Genomic DNA, 17,445 nt, shown 5'->3' with positions numbered 1-17,445 from the left:
TTGAATGGGTTTATGGATCCACACACTGATTTGTGTTGATTCAACAGCTTTTGTCCCTGGTTTAGTTCTTATTGAATAATGAGATGGTTAAAATGTTTTCTAAGCATTTCATGTTACAACATCTATTACTAAGGGTCTGGGTCAGTTTGAGGGGTGATGAAGGGGCTCTTTGGGGTTTGTGATTCCCCTCTTTCTCCTTGTCCATATAAAGAGATTCTCAGTTTCTCAATTGTAAAGACACAGAGAGGGAGGAAAAAAAACATTACAGAGGCTAGAGCTGGGCAGAAACAATCAGGATATGCTAGGATTACTTGCATCCAGGAGGCCTGACTTACCTGTTGAAGTCATACTGCACATTCTGAGTCAAGTCTATGTTGAGGAGAATGAAATCGTGCACATGGCACCTAGAGAATGGGGCCTTCAGGCTCTGAGAAGTTAGTTTGTTGCTCCATTTCTGTATGCCCAGGATGGCGTAGTGGACGATTTTTGGTGTTGCTTCAATATGCTGCAAGACACTCTTCAAGGACACATTCTTACTGGAAACTCCTGCTTCCATAGGCTGGCTATGAAATGTAAAGTTAGTTTTATATAAGATATCAATTAATATTACTGAAGAGAGGGTCATTTATGAAGGGCCAACACTGCTATACAGTATTAATATCTGTAACATGTAATTAGCTGATTTACTTTATATTAGTCTGGAATGGAGATGGATGTCAAGCCCAGTTTTCATGCTGCCTGTCACTGCTAACTTAAGGAAACTGCCTTATGGGTGTGGCCCTTATCACTTTAAGGCAGAAAATGACATCCAGCCCCTGTTTCAAAGTGAATAATGAACAGGGAGTTACCAAAGAGAGGTAGCCAGAGGTCAGAAGCACACAAGCATGCTTCCCAATTCTGGTAATCATAGTATAATAAGGAAAATTTGAGAACTTAACAGGCTTCCACTCCGCCTTGGAAAGAACGACACAAAATCAGTGTTTGAGCTGGAAGGGCCTAGAGATCATCTGGTACAGAGTTTCAGTGAGGATGCTATTGATATTTTGGGACCATTTATTTCATCACACTTTTCCAGGTTTAGCATTTCCTGGTCCTCATGGACCCCCTCACCACTGCCCCAGGAAGAGAACCACTGATTTCTGGCCTGCCCTTAATTTTACAGGTGATGGAATTGAGACAGAAAGGAAGTAACTTTCCCTTTTCATCCAGATAGTTAAAAAGCAGAGCTGGGGCTAAAAAGCAGGTCTCTTGATTCAAAGCCAGTGGGCTTTCTAAATCATAGTGTCTCTTGACAGACTTGAGCTAACCAAAGCCATGATGCAAAAATAGTCTGGGAATTTAATGGCTTACTGAATGTCTAAATTCAAAAATTCCTAAGTCATCACAAAATGTGTTAGGGTAGTCTCATGGATGATTGTTTTGCTCTGGAAACCTGCCCCTCTCTTTCTTACTTCCGTGCATAACTACAGACAGGGAAAGTACCTTTTCTATGGCATTGTGCCATACTCCTCTAGAACTGTTTGGGAAGTACACTACCTGCTCTGCTCCTGAACACTGTGAATGTTCCACAGGACACATGAGTCATCCATCACAACAATGAAAGGCCAGACACACTGGCGTTTAACTCCCAGCTCTTCCAGGCGGTTCCTCTCCAGTTCTAGGTTGTGATATGACAGCTCCTTAATGAGAAACCTGGCAGCACCTGGAAGGCAACATAACCACAGCTTGCACATCCAGCACTCAGGCTTGGCTGAAGCCCCATATACAGCTCATCTTCTCTCCACAGGCATGCCAGTTCACATGGTGACCATGCAGGCAGGGGTCTCTCATATGTTCTGAGCAGTGGTTCTCAAACTTCAGTGTAGATAAGAATCACTGAGGAAGTCTGTTTGAAATGGAGATTCCTGGAGCCCATCACCACAGATTCACAGACCTGATGAGGGGCCAGAAACCAGAGATGTCTTTGGTGATGCAGGTGATTCATGCACTACACTTTGAAGAGTACTGCAAGAATCCAGTTCCCCTGATACAACAAAGGATACCACATAGAGGAAATGCTTCTTACTGGTTAGATCCTTAAAGCCATGATAAAAGGCTCTCTCAGTTTCAAAAGCAGCCACTCATATATCCTACTCTAGGGCATAGCCAGGGATACAGTAAATCAGTATGCTGCTTACGATAATGTGTCCCCTGTTTTAGATATTTTTTAGGAAATTGGCAGCAGGGTCTTTGAAGATGATTCTGGAAACTGGCATTCTTTCCCTAAGTCTACTTTTTTGTGACAGGCAATATGGTATAGTGAGTAAGAGAAGACTGGAGCCAAGCTGCTTAGATTTGAATCCTGATTCCACCACTTCTAGCTGTGTGACACTGAACAAGTTAACTCCCCTGTGCCTCAGTTTCCCCACCTGTAAGAAGGTGATGATAATGTCTACTTCATAGGATTGTTATATGGTGCTCAGGATAGTGCCTAGCACATGGTAAGTATTCAGTTAGTGTTAGCGATTATTAAAATGATGACCATCAGGAATTAGCCAAATTTATGAGTAGGCTACCCTAAAATGAAACAAAATGTAGGTGATAATGAAATGAAGAGGCTAAAAAAGCTATTAAGTCTATGAAGGAACCAAGAAAACAGTTTGAATAGCTCAAGGGTAATAGTAAGAGTTAGGAAAATCTACTTTCCAAGAGCATGTGTGTAACAGTTTGCATTCTCAACATAAGGGCCATATATGAAAAGCCCACAGCTATCATAATGGTGAAAAACTGAAGACTTTTCCTCTAAGATCAAGAACAAGACAAGGATGCCTACCTTTACCCCTTCTATTTAACATAGGACTGGAAATCCTAGCCAGAGCAATTAGACAAGAAAAAGAAAAGGCACCCAAGTTGGAAAGTAAAATTATCTCTGTTTGCAGACATGATCTTACATGGAGAAAATGCTAAATATTCTACACACAAACTGTTAGAAGTAATAAGTAAATTCTGCACACAAACTGTTAGAATAAGTAAATTCAGTAAAGTTACAGATTAAAAAACCACTCAAAAATCAGTTGTGTTTCTATACACTAACAGTGAACAATGAGAGGCCAGCATGGTGGCATAGTGGTTAAGTTTGCGTGCTCCACTTCAGTGGCCTGGAGTTCATGAGTCTGGATCCTGGACACAGGCCTACACACCGCTCGTCAAGCCATGCTATGGTGGTGTCCCGCATACAAAACAGAGGAAGGTTGGCACAAATGTTAGCTCAGAGCCAATCTTCCTCATCAAATAAATAAATAGGAAATTAAGAAAACAATTCCATTTACAATAGCTTCAAAAAGAATACTTAAGAATAAACGTTTAACCAAGGAGGCTAAAGACTGTAAAAAGTACAGAACATTGCTGAAAGAAATTAAGACACAAATAAATGGAACGACATCCTGGGTTCATGGATTGGAAGACATAATATTGTTGAGATGTCAGTGTTACCCAAAGTGATCTACAGTAATGCAATCCCTATCAGAATTTTTTTTTGAGAAGTAGAAAAATCAATCCATAAGTTCATATGAAATCTCAAGGACCGTGAATAGCCAAAACAGTCTTGAAAAAGAACAAAGTTGGAGGTCTCACACTTGGCTGATTTCAAAACTTACTACGAAACAAATCAAAACTGTGTTAGTGGCATAAAGACGGACATATAGACCAATGGAATAAGAATATAGAGCCCAGAAATATACTCTTGCCTGTATGGTCAAATGATTTTCAACAGAGGTGTCAAGACCATTCAATGGAGAAAGGACCATCTCTTCAACAAATGGTGTTGGGAAAACTGTATATCTACATGCAAAAGGATGAAGTTGGACCCTTACCTTACACTACGTAAAAAATTAAAATGGACCAAAGATCTAAATGCAAGAGTGAAAACTATAAAAACTACTGAAACAGGGAGAACGCTTGATGACACTGGATTTGGCACTGATTTCTTGGATATGACACCAAAAGCACAGGCAACAAAAGAAAAATTGGACTACATCAAGATTTAAAACTTCTGTGCAAAGGACACAATCTTCAGTGAAAAGGCAGCATACGGAATGGGAGAAAATATTTACATATTTTCTGATAAGGGGTTAATATCCAGAATATATAGAGAACTCCTACAAATCATCAGCCAAAAATCCTGATCAAAAAGTAGGCAAATGACCTGAATAGATTCTCCAAAGAAGATATACAAATGGCTAACCAGCACATGAAAAGATGTTCAGTATCACTAGTCATTGGGGAAATGTAAATCAAATCCCAATAGGATACCACCGCACACCCATTAGGATGGGTGCTATCAAAATCTCAGGAAGTAACAGGTGTTGGTGAGGATGTGGAGAAACTGGAACCATTTTGCATTGTTGGTAGGAATGTAAAATGGAACAGCCATTATGGAAATCAGTATGTCAGTTCCTCAAAAAATTAAGAATTATCATGATTCAGCAATTCCACTTCTGGGTATATACCCCCCAAAATTGAAAGCTGGGTCTTGAAGAGAGATTTGTACACCCATGTTCATAGCAGCATTATTCGCAATAGCCTAAAGGTGGGGAGTGGCCCAAGTGTCCATCAGTGGGTGAATGAATAAAGAAAATGTGGTTTTATGTATACAGTAGAATATTATTCAGCTTTAAAAAGGAAGGAAATTCTGACACATGCACATAGAGAACCTTGAGGACATTATGCTAAGTCAAATAAACCAATTACAACAGGACAAATACTGCATGATTCCATTTACATGAGGTACCTTAGGGTAGTCAAATTCACAGAGACAAAGTAGAATGGTGGTTGCCAGGGGAAGGGTGAAATGGGGGAGTTAGTTACTAATGATACTGAGTTTCACTTTTGCAAAATGAAGAGAGTTCTGGAGATTGGTTGCACAACAGTGTGAATATACTGAACTGTCCACTTAAAAATGGCTAAGATTGGGCCAGCCTGGTGGCGCAGTGGCTAAGTGTGCACATTCTGCTTCGGTGGCCCGGGGTCCGCTGGTTCGGATCCTGGGTGCAGACATAGCACCACTTGGCACGCCATGCTGTGGCAGGCGTCCCACATATAAAGTGGAGGAAGATGGGCACGGCTCTTAGCTCAGGGCCAGTATTCCTCAGCAAAAAGAGGAGGATTGGCAGCAGTTAGCTGAGGGCTAATCTTCCTTAAAAAAAAAAAATGGCTAAGATGGTAAATTTTATATGTTTTTTTACAAGTAAAACATTAAATAATTTGCGTTTAATTCATTGGCATATAGTCTTCTCTCTTCCCAAATTATTGCAAAAATGGCTAAACTGGCACTAAATTTCAGTCAGATCTGGAATGAGAAAACTTTCTTCTCAAGGCGAGTAAGGCACAGAAGGGTGTAATTGAGGGTCATATTCATATGGAAAAATATCTTAGTTCCTTTGGGGATACGTGGTTTGGGGGAGGATAAAGGACCAGATACATAAAAGTCTTAATTCACTTGATATAAAGTGATAAACATGGAAAATAAAACTACATTCAAAAATAATAAACCAGTTTTTGAAAATACTTTAATCCCATATTGAGGCTAAGGTTTAAGAACATGAAAAGGAGTGGAAGGGAGAAAAAGAAAGGAAGAGACCCAAAAAGGAAAGGAGAGCGATGAACAGAATGGAGGACAGAGAGACAAAAGCTAAGTGAGGCAAGTGAGAGACCCTGGAGACAAAGACTCGATTTCAGGGAAACTACTCAGGTCTCATCTGTTCAGCTCTGGGCTGGAAGGTCTTCCCTCAAAAGTGTCAATTAGCAGTTCTTGATCCTCAGCCCTTCTGAGACTCTGCGCTGAGTCAGACACCCACAGAAGCTGATGAGAACAATGATTTAGAAGTACGATGAAAGAAGTAGCCAACTGTACAGCTCTAAAACACGGGATGCAGTTCGAGGTTTCCTGCCTGAGTAAGGTAAATGAAGGCGTTCTAGAGCTCTCCAGTGCCTCCCACAGCTCTGTCAACACGCTCAATGCCCATGTGCCCCCTTTGAGAAATCAGCCCATTGCTCTTAAACGCCCTGGGGAAAGGCAGGAAAGACCTCTTCCAGGCCCTTCTAAGGTGACTGCCATAGGCAGTAATGATGTTTCCAATTCCCGGTTGTACAGAACCCCCTAGAATTTGCCGCATGCCTTTAAGATTAGCAAAGACTTGGGGACCCCTCCAGTCGGAGTGAACTACCAACTCCCCTCCTCAGACCATCCTTGTCACTGTCACACTTTTGCTGCCAGCTTGCCCAGTCTAGGAACATTTTTGGTCTATACTGGGACAAGTCCCAAGCCTTTCCCAGGATGCTCAATAAACCAGTGACTTCTTTAGTTACTAGTGTCAGGAGTTAAAAATTCTGCAAAACTGGATAAAAGAAAAAGAAAACTCAAAGAGGAGTCAAAAGTCCTTTGGTCCAGAGGAAAGGACACTTTGCAGAGGCAGGGGGACCTTTGCAAGTTTCATGCCTGGGGAATGGAGCTCGGTTTGTCTTTCAGCCCTTCTCCCGTCCTGGGGGCGGCCTTACCCACGCCTGCATTATTGAACATGCCGGGAAGCACCAGCATGATGTGGTTGGGCCAGTACTTGCGGTACAGCGGCATCTCATATTCTTTGACTACCAGAAGGTGCAGATGGCTGATGCCCTCCATGGCGTGAAAAAGGTTTAAGAGTCCATGCTCATGGCGACCACTGGAAGGAGTGAAAATAGGGCTCTTGACTGCATTCAAATTCTGCTGAAAGGGAAAAAAAAGAAACAGACCAAAAAGAGAAGTTTAAATCCTTAGATACAAGAAACTTAGAGAACCTGATTTAGTACCTGAGGTCTGTCAGTCCTTGTGTCCAGACACTACCACCCACCTTGTCTGAAACCAGGGGCAGCCGCATGCTCTCCAGGTGTTTGCCCTGTTTGCTGAAGACAAAATGACTCTCTTTGGATTTGGGAATGATGAAATAGAGCTGCACTTCTTCTCCCAGCATAGAGGAAGAGAACGTGAATGCATGAAGGGTGGAGTCGGACATCTACATTTGCAAAAAAGAAAGGGAGGGAATGTAAGCCCAACATTTGCAAACTTCCAGGCCACTTGTTAAGTCTGTTAAGAGAAGCAAACTAACCTGAACTTACATGTGCCACCATACCTGGTTGTACGTGCAGTGTCAAACAGGTCGGAAAGGCAAACACTTTATGTTTTAGTAGATGCCGCTGACATGAGAGCCAAGCATCTTGCCGCACCACAGCCTCTCCATGAGTGGAGAAGCACCTGTTGCTCAGCACTGCCTTTGCATTCCTCATGTTCTTCGAGCCACTACTGCCTGGTCTTACAGAGGTTAAATATACATATGGATGTGCTGCTGTGTACACGTTCCCAAAAGTGCTTAGTTACAGGGGGAAAACGCTTCTGTTCTATGTGGGTCAAGTCAAATGAATTGAATATGATTTTTCTAAGTAAAATATTAGGACTGACATCAGTAAGATGCCTCTTTGGCCCCATCTTTCCTGGCAACAGTGGAAGCTGAAAAGTTTTGAACAGTCATTTAGCCTAGAATTTTGGCTTCCAGGAGAGACCATTCAACTCGCTGAAGCCAAATATAAATCTAACATCTTTTAAATTGCTGGGAAGTTCACATGCTCTCTCAGTAACCCATCTCAGTGAACAGTTACATAAAGGTCTTTACATGCTTTACAATGCAAACAATATTTGACTTAATAAAAGGAGAGCATAAGTTTCCAGCAGCAACTAGAATCCAGGTAGGCTTCCCAAAGGTTTTAACCTAAATATTACATTTCATAGAAAAATAATGTAATTCTTCCACTAAATTCTGGTTCGTTCTGCTTCATAAGACTGGAAATATACTTAGTGTACTGTAACCACATGGCAACTATATAAATAGAGGATTTTTAATAAAGAAATTTTCTAAAAACCTATGATTGATGAATTGGGGAACTTGAATCCTCTATATTCTGTAAAGCATTGTGAGCTGATTTCAGACTAGCCCACTAAAAGTTTTCAATAACACCAAGAAAACAAATGGGATATAAAAGGAAACTTGTATTAGAAGGGCAGAATGATCAATCCAGGTTTTCAGTCTATCCCTTCCAGTACCCTGGGGAAAAGGATGAAGACCTGGTTCTCAGGAGCAGACACAAGTTTGGGGCAAGTCAAATCAGCTTATCCTACGGGAAGGAAGAGTTGTTCTGGGTATTCAGAGCTAAGTCAAGAGGATAAAGTGAGGGAAAGTGACATGGAACTTATCCAAAAATAAGCACTGGGTATCATTTGCTGTTGTTCCCATCTTTTGTGCTTAAAGATGCTCAGACCAAAAAGAAGCCAAATTCTTGGAGGTACTGGCTCACCTGTGTTCCTACCTCTCAGTTCTCTATAAGTAAAAGAGCAAACACTGACTCCTCTCTGTGCCCAGTGGTCAAAACCATTGCACGCTGGAGTAAGAATATGACTAGGTCGGTGAAGATCAACAGAGTTGCTCACAGCTCAGAGGGCACACCCTACGGATTTGTTAGATCACAGCACTATTTTCGACAACAACCCAAACGAGGGAAAGACCCTTTTGCCAAGTAAACCATAATAAGCAGTTTTTTCAGGATCACAGATAAACATCTGAGCTACTCTCTAACCTAAACATGATACATGTAACCATTTTATGAAGTGACTTAAGACACTAAAACTCGAGTTTTTTCCCTGTCTTCCCCTCCCCCTGCCCATAATCCTCATAAACCCAAAGTAATTTTAATTGCTTCATGCATTTTGCTCACAAATGAGTGGCTCCATCTCATCCTAGACAAAGCTATCCTTTGTCTAGGGCCTGGACCTGGGAGCCTTACTTTTCATTCCTTACATACAAAATCCACGTTGGGTAAGAAGCAAGGGCAAAGGGGGCTGTACCTGAGAGGTAGCGGTGAAGTCCATGTACTGGTGGCACTGCTCACAGTGGTGGAAGGTGTTGTAGGCCGCATATTTGGTCAGCATCATGGACACAGTTTCTCGTTTCCTGGGCTCCTCAACTTTGGATTCCTTTATTGCTTCTGTGTATAAAGGGGCAAAAAACCTTCCTATGATATGCATGAAGCCTCTACATCTGGGAAGAAAGTCCCCTACTTCCCGACAGGGCTTTTCCAAGGATTCTATGGTTTAATCCCTGAGAAGTAGGTAAGAGAATTTACAAGGTGACATGTATGTGTGTAAGAGAAGAGGAAAGTAAAAAGGAGAATTACTGAAGCTGCTCTCAAAGACTAAACCTCCCCAGGCCTCCTGCCCTGATTTAGGTTCCCCTTGACCTTCAGAGGAGGTAAACCTGGTTCCACTTGCACTGACCTTGTTTGACCCCTGCCAGCTTCTCAGTATATACCAGGCTCATCAAACTGTACTTGGGGTCGTGCACACTGACGTCAAAGGGCATTTTACTGAAGCTCTCGATGTCAGGCCAGGGCTCTCCCTCTGACTGGCTCACTTCACTGCTTTCACAGTGATCTAGGACAAGAGGAAAGAAAGTGTGCAGAGCAGGCTGATTGACCAGTCTCCCAGCCTCCCTCCCAAGTGTCAGGGATGAAAGGTTTTATGAAATAAAGCCCAGACGGGTGGACAAAGGCATTTCTGAAAAATGTCCTCCCATGTCCTAGGGTAGAGGGACCCAGAATTGTCCCTCAGACCCATACTGAGAGGGATGCCTGCCCTCACTGGCCCCCAGCAGTAGCCTCCACAGATCCAGTCCACAGACTCCCACATACACAAGGATCAACTGGTCTCCCACTCCAGCTGCCCAAATTGCCTTAAAAGTTTAATTTTAGATTATCTCAATTCTAAGAGTTTTAGTTGTGGGGTTTTTAAGACATTGACAGCCTGGAAGATTTTAGACATGCATTGAGCAAGATTCCCAATGCCTGTTGCATATCCGAATCACCTGGGAGCTTGTAAGACTCCCCGTGCTTAGGCCACACTCCCCAGAATCTCCTTTTTCACCCAGGCACTTGTGATGTTTAAAGCTCCTGAGGTGGCTTGAATATGTAGTCAAGGTTGAGTGCTAGTAGCCTTGGGTTGGAATCTGCCCCTTACTGCTTCACGCCTGCAGGCCCCTTAACCCTTCAAAGTCCCTTGATTGTTGTAAGGACTCCAGATGGTATATTGAAAGTGCTAAGAGTAGCCGGCACATGGTGAGTGTCCAATTGATGATATTTGTTATTAATAATAAAAATTATAAGATCAGAAAGCTTAAGACAACTTTTTTTTTTTTTTTTGCTTAAGACAACTTTTGAAGGGAGAAAGGAAAAAAAAAGTCAAAAGACTAGAAGTACAGCTATTACCTTTTTAACATAATACTGTTTATTTTTATATCCTTGAGCTGAAGTTTGCATTTTATTTAAAACTTAAAGCTTATTCTAGATTTTTTAGAAGGTGTCGTGGTGCCTCTCCAGAGCACCATCTCATTCACCTGCACTAAAATAAGGGCGAAGGAAGAAAGCCTGTTAGTGCTGCTCACTACAAGGCCATGTTCACCTGTCCCACCAGCTCATCGCACAGATTAAGACCCAAGAGCACTGTAGCGGGGTCTGAAGAGAAAATGAAAGGCATCCTCCTATGGTGCCAATGAGCCCGGTGGGAAAGTTGGCAGGATGACAGGTCCCTCACTCCTTGTCTGCTGGGCTCTCTGCCTTTGCCCTCTTGGTCCCAGCCCCCTCTAGGCAGCCACCTTGGAGCTCTGGGTCCCCTCTGTGGTGGGCCTGGGGTCTGGTACAGCTCACCTGGGGACACAAACAAGGATATGTGGAGGGAAGATGGGAGTGAGTGTGTGTATGTATGGAATTTTGGATATGAACTAGTAAGGAATGGAAATAGGGCTGAAAGCCACAATAACATGATTAAATATGGCTGATCTTACCTAGTCGTGCTCTGGACTAAACTAATCCCTTGAGCTGGTCACAGAACAGGTCCAAGTATTTAGAAAAAGCAGATGAGGTGAGATCTCCAAGGGCCAATCTGATAGAAGATGCCAAGGCCTTTCCCTTTTCTGGACTCATTTTTGAGATACTTAGGAAGAACTTCTACCTGCTTATCTCTACTGTTCCCCACTCCGTTCCCCTCTAGCACAGACAAATTGTTCTGAGATGTGAAGTCACAGTTTGAGGCCACACTGTCCTTGGCCACAGAGCTAATGCTAGCTGACCGCTGCTCATGCCCACTTTCTGGCCCTGCTGGATGGGTGGTAGAGTGGAGCTGCCTCACTGGTGACAGCTAGGGAGAAAGGGCTGAGAAGCAGGGAACAGGAGGAGGAGAGCTGAGATGATCTTGGTTTGAAAACCAGCCCCCACACAGTGTCAAGCACTAGCCCCTGCGTGTTACTGGAAACGTGAAGGGGTTTGTTTAAGGCACCAGGGTTCTGTTCTGCACAGAGAAGTTTCCATTTCATTATAGGAATCCATAGACCTTCACTCAGAGCCTGCAGTTAAAATATAAGGTGTACTCTGAGTAACCAACAAAGGCCTAGTATCCAGAATATAAAACACGCCCTGGACGCTTAAGCAGTAGAACGCCACAATCGAATTTTAAACCTGAATAACTGCACCATCTGAGCAATCCATCCTTCTAACAGGGCCTTATAAAATGCCTTTTTGCCCAGTGTCTTGCAGGACATTGTGAGGGGTAGGCCAAAAGAGTGGAGGACTCCACCCCCGGCCTCCAGGAGCTGAATCATGGTCACAGTTTACTTACAACTCTGCCGGCACGTTACCTTTAACCTCACAATAACGCTGCACATTAGGGATTGTAGAAATCCAGAGGGTGAAGGAAAAACGCTTGGTGTTAATGTCCTTGTATCTTGCCCCTCGCATGCCCGGGTTCAGAACTCACCGGTGTTGATCTCTCCCTCATCATACACATCCACCTCCAGAAGCCTGATGAGCATGCGGAAGAGAATCCTAAGGAACTGTAAATAGGAGCCAGTCTTTCCCACCTAATGGAAACATTTTTAATTGGGGAGAGGGAAGGAGAAGAGAAAAGAGATTTCACACCTGGGCTCTTCGGTGTCTCCTGCCTCTGCGAGGCCTGAGTGAGGTCCTCATTGCTCTGATCATACCCACCCCGCCCCTGAGAGGTTCCCTGACTTCTTTCCTTCTTGGGGACCCCAGTCTAGGACAGAGCCTGGCCTGGCCCCTGCCTTACCTGGGGGGGCCCAGTCAGCAGCAGCCGCCGGGGGTGGCAGGTCCGGGTGCCGGAGGTGGAGTCTGGCTGGTTGTTGTAGTCGGCGTGGTGCTGCCGAGCCGAGGTCCACTGCCGGTAGTAGAGGGACTGCTCCTCGCTGCTCATGTCCTTGTGCAGAAATGGCCGCAGGGAGCTTACCCAGGCCACATCGGCATGCGGCAGCAGGGATGAGGAGGATGGCAGCTTGCCTCCCCTCTGGGAGCCCAGGAGGCTGTAGGCTGCTTTGGATAAGATCACTATTGGAGGCAGGGCGGTGTGCAGACCCCTGCAGCCTTGGATAGGCTGTCCCGGCCACAGGAGGGCCCGGGGTCCCGAAGAGGAGGAGGATGACGAAGGCTTGGAGGTGGTGCTGCTCGCCATGTGGGCGCCCAGAGAATCACACTCCTGCTTCAGAGTCTCTCCAGCCCCCGCCATGCCTGCGGAGACCCCTTCATCCAGCCCCACGCTGTTGGCTGGGCTCTGGAAGCTGGGGGTGAGGGACTGCTTCTGGGACTTGTCTGCTGTGCTGGAAGAGCTCACCCCATTCTCCATGATGGAGCCTGAAAGGACAGACAGAGCCCACCCCAGACCCCTGTTACCGATGCTAAAGTGTGCTCCCCCAGGTTCCTGGCACCTCTGGGGAGGAGGGAAAGGCCAAGAAACCAGCTCGAATATGGCTCTGCATACCAGCTGCAGAAACTGTGCTAGAAATCTTCCCTTTGCCCTCCTTCTCCATACTCCTTTACCCTGCTCCCCTGCCCTGGCTTTTGGGTGGGATTGGTCAATGGGAGACACCAGCAGGAAATCAGTTACTTATTTCCTGGCTCCCTGGCCACCCAGGGTGGGCTGCCTTTCTCCATGAGGGCTGTGGCACGTGTCGTGCCAGCTTCTCTGGGTCCCCGTAACTGCTCCCTCTGCTGGCTTCTTCAGGCCCACTGGTGGTCAGGGCACCTTGGGGTTAACTATGCCACCTCTTGCCCCTTTTCTAAATCCTGCCCACATCTTTGTAAATAGTCCTGTTGATAAACTCTCCTCAAATTACCTCATTCGGATATGTCATCTGATTCATTCCAGGACCCTGACCAATACAGGCTCCACGTTTAAGTTCTACTCCAGTGGCACTCGCCTCCTTCTGGGGTCCAAGGACCTCACACTTCTGGCTGTGATAAGCTCCCCAGGGTGTAGCCACTTCCATGGATGCCCAAACCAGTGTGGGAAATGTCTCCATGTGAAGGGGGAAGGAAGGTATATAATCTAATGAGGTGTGGTTCTTGCCCAGAGATCCCAGTGCATTTGGCCAATTCGCATTGAATATGTTTTTCTCCCTAATAGATAGCCACTCTTTGGTTTGAGGACAAACCAGAAGCTCATTATGTTCAGGACTGAAGGCCCTCTCTGGGCACAGATTGGTGCCTTCCAGGCATATAGGTCAAATCCCAACCAGGGAGATCCTAGATGAATGGCTAGTAACTGGAGGTTACTGAAACCAAGTCACTCCACTTGCTCGTTTGACTTTCCATCTTGTATGAGAGCGTGCCTTTCTCTTCACAGCTCTGACCATCAGTCCACATGCCTCTGCACTCTGGGCAGTGAGCTCCCTGAGGCCCCTCAGAGTCAGCCCAAGGCTGGGGGATGTGTGCTCAGTGGTGTGAGCACAGCTCCTAGGCCAGGTTGTCCTTGAAGGAAGGGAAGCTCTAAACAGCAGACGGCAAACCATTACCTTAGTATGAGTTAATCAGAATGAGGCCAAGAATGCATGAGCCTTGTGGGGCAGCTCTAGAAATGCAGGGAAAGGAGCGAATACAATTAAAGAGCCACAGGAACAAAGACGAACCTCAGGGTGGTATGGAAAAGCTCCTAGATGTGCTATTTCCTCCTCCCTTCTGTTACCCTCTACTACTCGCTGTTATTCTGAACTGGTCTGAGACCCTGTAGAGGTGGGGGTGAAGGGAGGTACAGCCCTGACCCCTGTCTGAGGGGGCTGGCTCGGCAAACCCCAAGGAGGACAGTCCTCATGCTCTTCCAGACTGAGGGTCACTATTTGTTAGTGTCACGATTCCAGCTCCTAGTGAGCCTGTGTACAGCAGGTCAGAACCCTGCCCGCCATCCTCTCACCTCCCAGCGCTATATTAGACAATGCTCTGCTGCTGTTCATAGGGTTTTCATGGCCACTTTTTTCAAAAGTAGTATTTGGAATACTGGTGGCATAGCTTTCCACATCACAGCAACGTGCAGCTGCCACAGTACGACAACAGACAGACGGGTGGTGTGGTTCCCTGACCGGGAAACAAACCCAGGCCACGGGGGAGAGAGTGGCGCTCTCCGCCCAATCTTAACCACTAGCCGAGCTATTGAGGGTCACTATGGAAAGACAGAAAACCCCACAGATAATGGCCTCTTCAGTTCCCACAGGGCGCCATCCCACAGTAGCTGACAGAATGAACAGAAAGACCAGTGCTGCTTTCAGATACGAAATTGTGTGTGCTTTTGCATGTATGTGTCATAGTGACAAAAGAAGGGAACTATGGGAGAGAAGGAATGTTAATGGTGGTTATCTTGCGTCATGGAGTTTTCACTTTCAATCTCTTCTCTATACTTCATTACGTTCTCTGAGTTTTCTGCATTAAGCTTTATTACTTTCATAATCAGAAAAGAATTTTAATAGTGCTGCATTTGCTGTAATACAACTTATCAGAAGAAAATTCATCAGGCACTACCATAGGCCATATTGTAACATTACAGGAGGGGCTAGCAGGCTGCATATGGATCATCACAGTCAACCAGTGGCCCCACGGCAGCCGTCAGTATTCAAATACTTGCCTTTAAGTACTTAGAAAAATCATTCATTCATTCAAACAAACACTTTGTGCCAGGTACTAAGCCATTTAGCACAACTTACAGCTTCAGGATCTGGAAGGAAAAGAGGGCCTTTGTGCAAATATCAGATGTATAATATCCATGAGATGATTAGGGTTGGAAAGACGAGTGAAAGTGCTGCAGGCTGGGGTTGATAAAATTTTTTATATTTGGCCTTTTACCAAGCTCTCAGTAAATGTTTCCCCAGAGAGGTATTTTGTGCTGTTCAACAGTCATGTTTTCCCAGTATCTCTCCCAAGGAACTGAGGTCTGGACAGGATGCCTCAGTCACCAAAGGCTGCTCTGAAAGCCTTGAGGGGCCTTGCGTCTGCCTACTCCCCTCCTGATCCCTGTCTCTCACCCCTTGAGAAGAGAGAGTACTGACCTGAGGTTCCAGTGACAGCACTGCTGTTGCTCTGGGGCCTCTCCAGATCGATCAGCAGCTCGTCAGAGTCATTCTCACTGACCGTGGCTCTCTCCTGCTCCTTCCCACTAAGGTCCAGGGCAACAGCGGGCCCCCGGATGACCTCTTTTGAGACATAGCAGCACGCCAGACCCACCTCCTGCTCCAAGGCCGTGCGAGTTAAATAGCTCGAATCAATTAACCTGAGGTCGCAGTACTTCAAAGACCTGCACAAAAGTAATGATGGTTCTGGTGAGCCCATCTGGCCATGCAGGCAGGGTTTATGCATGCCTGGATAGCTGGGTGCATCGCGGCAGGTAAAATCATGGCTTTCAGTGCTGGGTAATCCTTGATTTAACCCTCAGCTCTGCCACCTCCTAGCTGTTATGACCTTGGGCTAGTCGCTTCATTTTCTCCACATAGAGAATAACAGTGGCTCATATGGTTATTGTAAGGAATGGATGGCATGACACATGTAAGGCATTTATACAGTAAGCCTTCAATTACAGCTTTTACTGTTGTTGCCTTCCAATCTACAGGCCCTAGCCCCTTGAGGGGGTGAGAACAGCACATTAACAGAGACACTTTCTCCAAAAAAATCCTTGTTTGGGGCAGGTGCTTCTCCTCTCTGCCTCTCTGGCTACCCTGCTTTGATGCATAGTCACTTCTTAGCTGTGGCCTTCTTCCATTCCCCAGATTGCTAGGTGATCTCTGGAAAGTCAAAAGAAAGAATCAAGGAAGGCGAAATGTCTTATATCTCTGAATGAAACAATGCTCTTCTCACTTGCCAAATGTATGAAATGGCTAAGTTAAGTGTCAGCCAAGTTTTAACCATCAGCTCAGCTGGGCAACTAAGGAAAAATGAGAACTAAGGATTCAAACTGTACCTGGGAAAGCTTTCTCCAAGCGGATCTTTGCCAGTTAATATCACAATACAAGGCAGACCTTCTAAATCTTGGTATGTCCGAGGGATCCACTCTTCTGGTTCATTTCCTCTCCAAGTCTGTAGAAAGGGACCCATATGGTAAAATTAAAACCACTTATTTAAGTTTCCCCCTTTTTAAAGCTTTCTAGGTCCAGACTTTATAAACTTGTGCTTCCAAATGACTTCCAGTGTGTGTCTACATATATTTTAACTGCTACTAAAAAGCATACACAAAGCACCGCTAGAAGAATGTGGCCTTTATCCTTTATCCTTTAGTAGGAAGTCTTGGTATAGATCATGTATTAGCCACACAGGCCAGAGACATAGAATATGAAATATCCCACCAGTCAAGCAGACCTTACAGAAGTCCTGGATAAACTACCTGACTCAAGGCTCTTAAACATACTTTCTTCATATAATGCACAGACTCTTGGGACTGACTGAAAATGACAGTTTTGGTTGTAAATGTCTAGTGAAAGAATCTCAACAACACTCCATGAAAACAGACATCTTGACAAAAAGAACCATGAAGTTAGACACTCCTGGTGGTTATTTTTCCTCTTTTTTCCTTTATTGATGTCTAAATTAATTGACAAGTAATTATTGGCTGAGGGCCTCAAACAGTCTCTCATGAGAAGGCTAAAAATATAATGAAACCTGGAGCAAGAAAAAACCCAGCCCCTTATTTAGGAAGAGTAATGCAGTTAGCTCATGGTTTTATAAGAATCTATTAAACATCAACCTCTTATAGATATCAACACATATATACATATACACACATATGGATAGCTTTAATAAATGGAACATCAGTCTTGAAAACTTGAATATATGAATGAAAAGGGGAAAATCCCACCAACTTGAAAGATGTTCAAAAGTGAAAAGATCTTACAGATTTTTCTATTTTAGAGCTGAGAGAAAATAGACTTTTTAAGTAAATAAGGTGGTTTCCACTACTTTTTATAAAGTGTGTAGCATCTAATTATGCTTTATATCAGCTTTCTAGCAGGAGTTATTATAAGAAACGAGCTGACATTTCTGATAATGCTTTAGGGAACAAGGACCAAG

At 44.6% G+C, this 17,445-nt stretch overlaps 1 protein-coding gene across 8 annotated transcripts in view; it reads right to left on the bottom strand.

Moving 5' to 3' along the window:
• The window catches only part of GREB1L (GREB1 like retinoic acid receptor coactivator), a 245,998-nt gene that overhangs the window by 9,880 nt on the left and 218,673 nt on the right, over window positions 1-17,445 (bottom strand). For all 8 annotated transcript variants that reach the window (XM_046671347.1, XM_046671354.1, XM_046671355.1 and 5 more), the window contains 10 exons: window positions 16,343-16,458; window positions 15,438-15,682; window positions 12,179-12,756; window positions 11,867-11,969; window positions 9,338-9,493; window positions 8,909-9,048; window positions 6,867-7,028; window positions 6,535-6,739; window positions 1,537-1,702; window positions 336-563 (listed from right to left, as the gene is read on the bottom strand). In XM_046671347.1, coding sequence (XP_046527303.1) covers window positions 336-563; window positions 1,537-1,702; window positions 6,535-6,739; window positions 6,867-7,028; window positions 8,909-9,048; window positions 9,338-9,493; window positions 11,867-11,969; window positions 12,179-12,756; window positions 15,438-15,682; window positions 16,343-16,458 — 2,099 coding nt within the window. The remainder of the gene's footprint in view (window positions 1-335; window positions 564-1,536; window positions 1,703-6,534; window positions 6,740-6,866; window positions 7,029-8,908; window positions 9,049-9,337; window positions 9,494-11,866; window positions 11,970-12,178; window positions 12,757-15,437; window positions 15,683-16,342; window positions 16,459-17,445) is intronic.

The sequence above is a fragment of the Equus quagga genome, chromosome 9 (assembly GCF_021613505.1).
Source record: "Equus quagga isolate Etosha38 chromosome 9, UCLA_HA_Equagga_1.0, whole genome shotgun sequence".
In the NCBI taxonomy this organism is placed as follows: Eukaryota; Metazoa; Chordata; class Mammalia; order Perissodactyla; family Equidae; genus Equus; species Equus quagga.
This window is presented reverse-complemented; position numbering and strand designations above follow the sequence as displayed.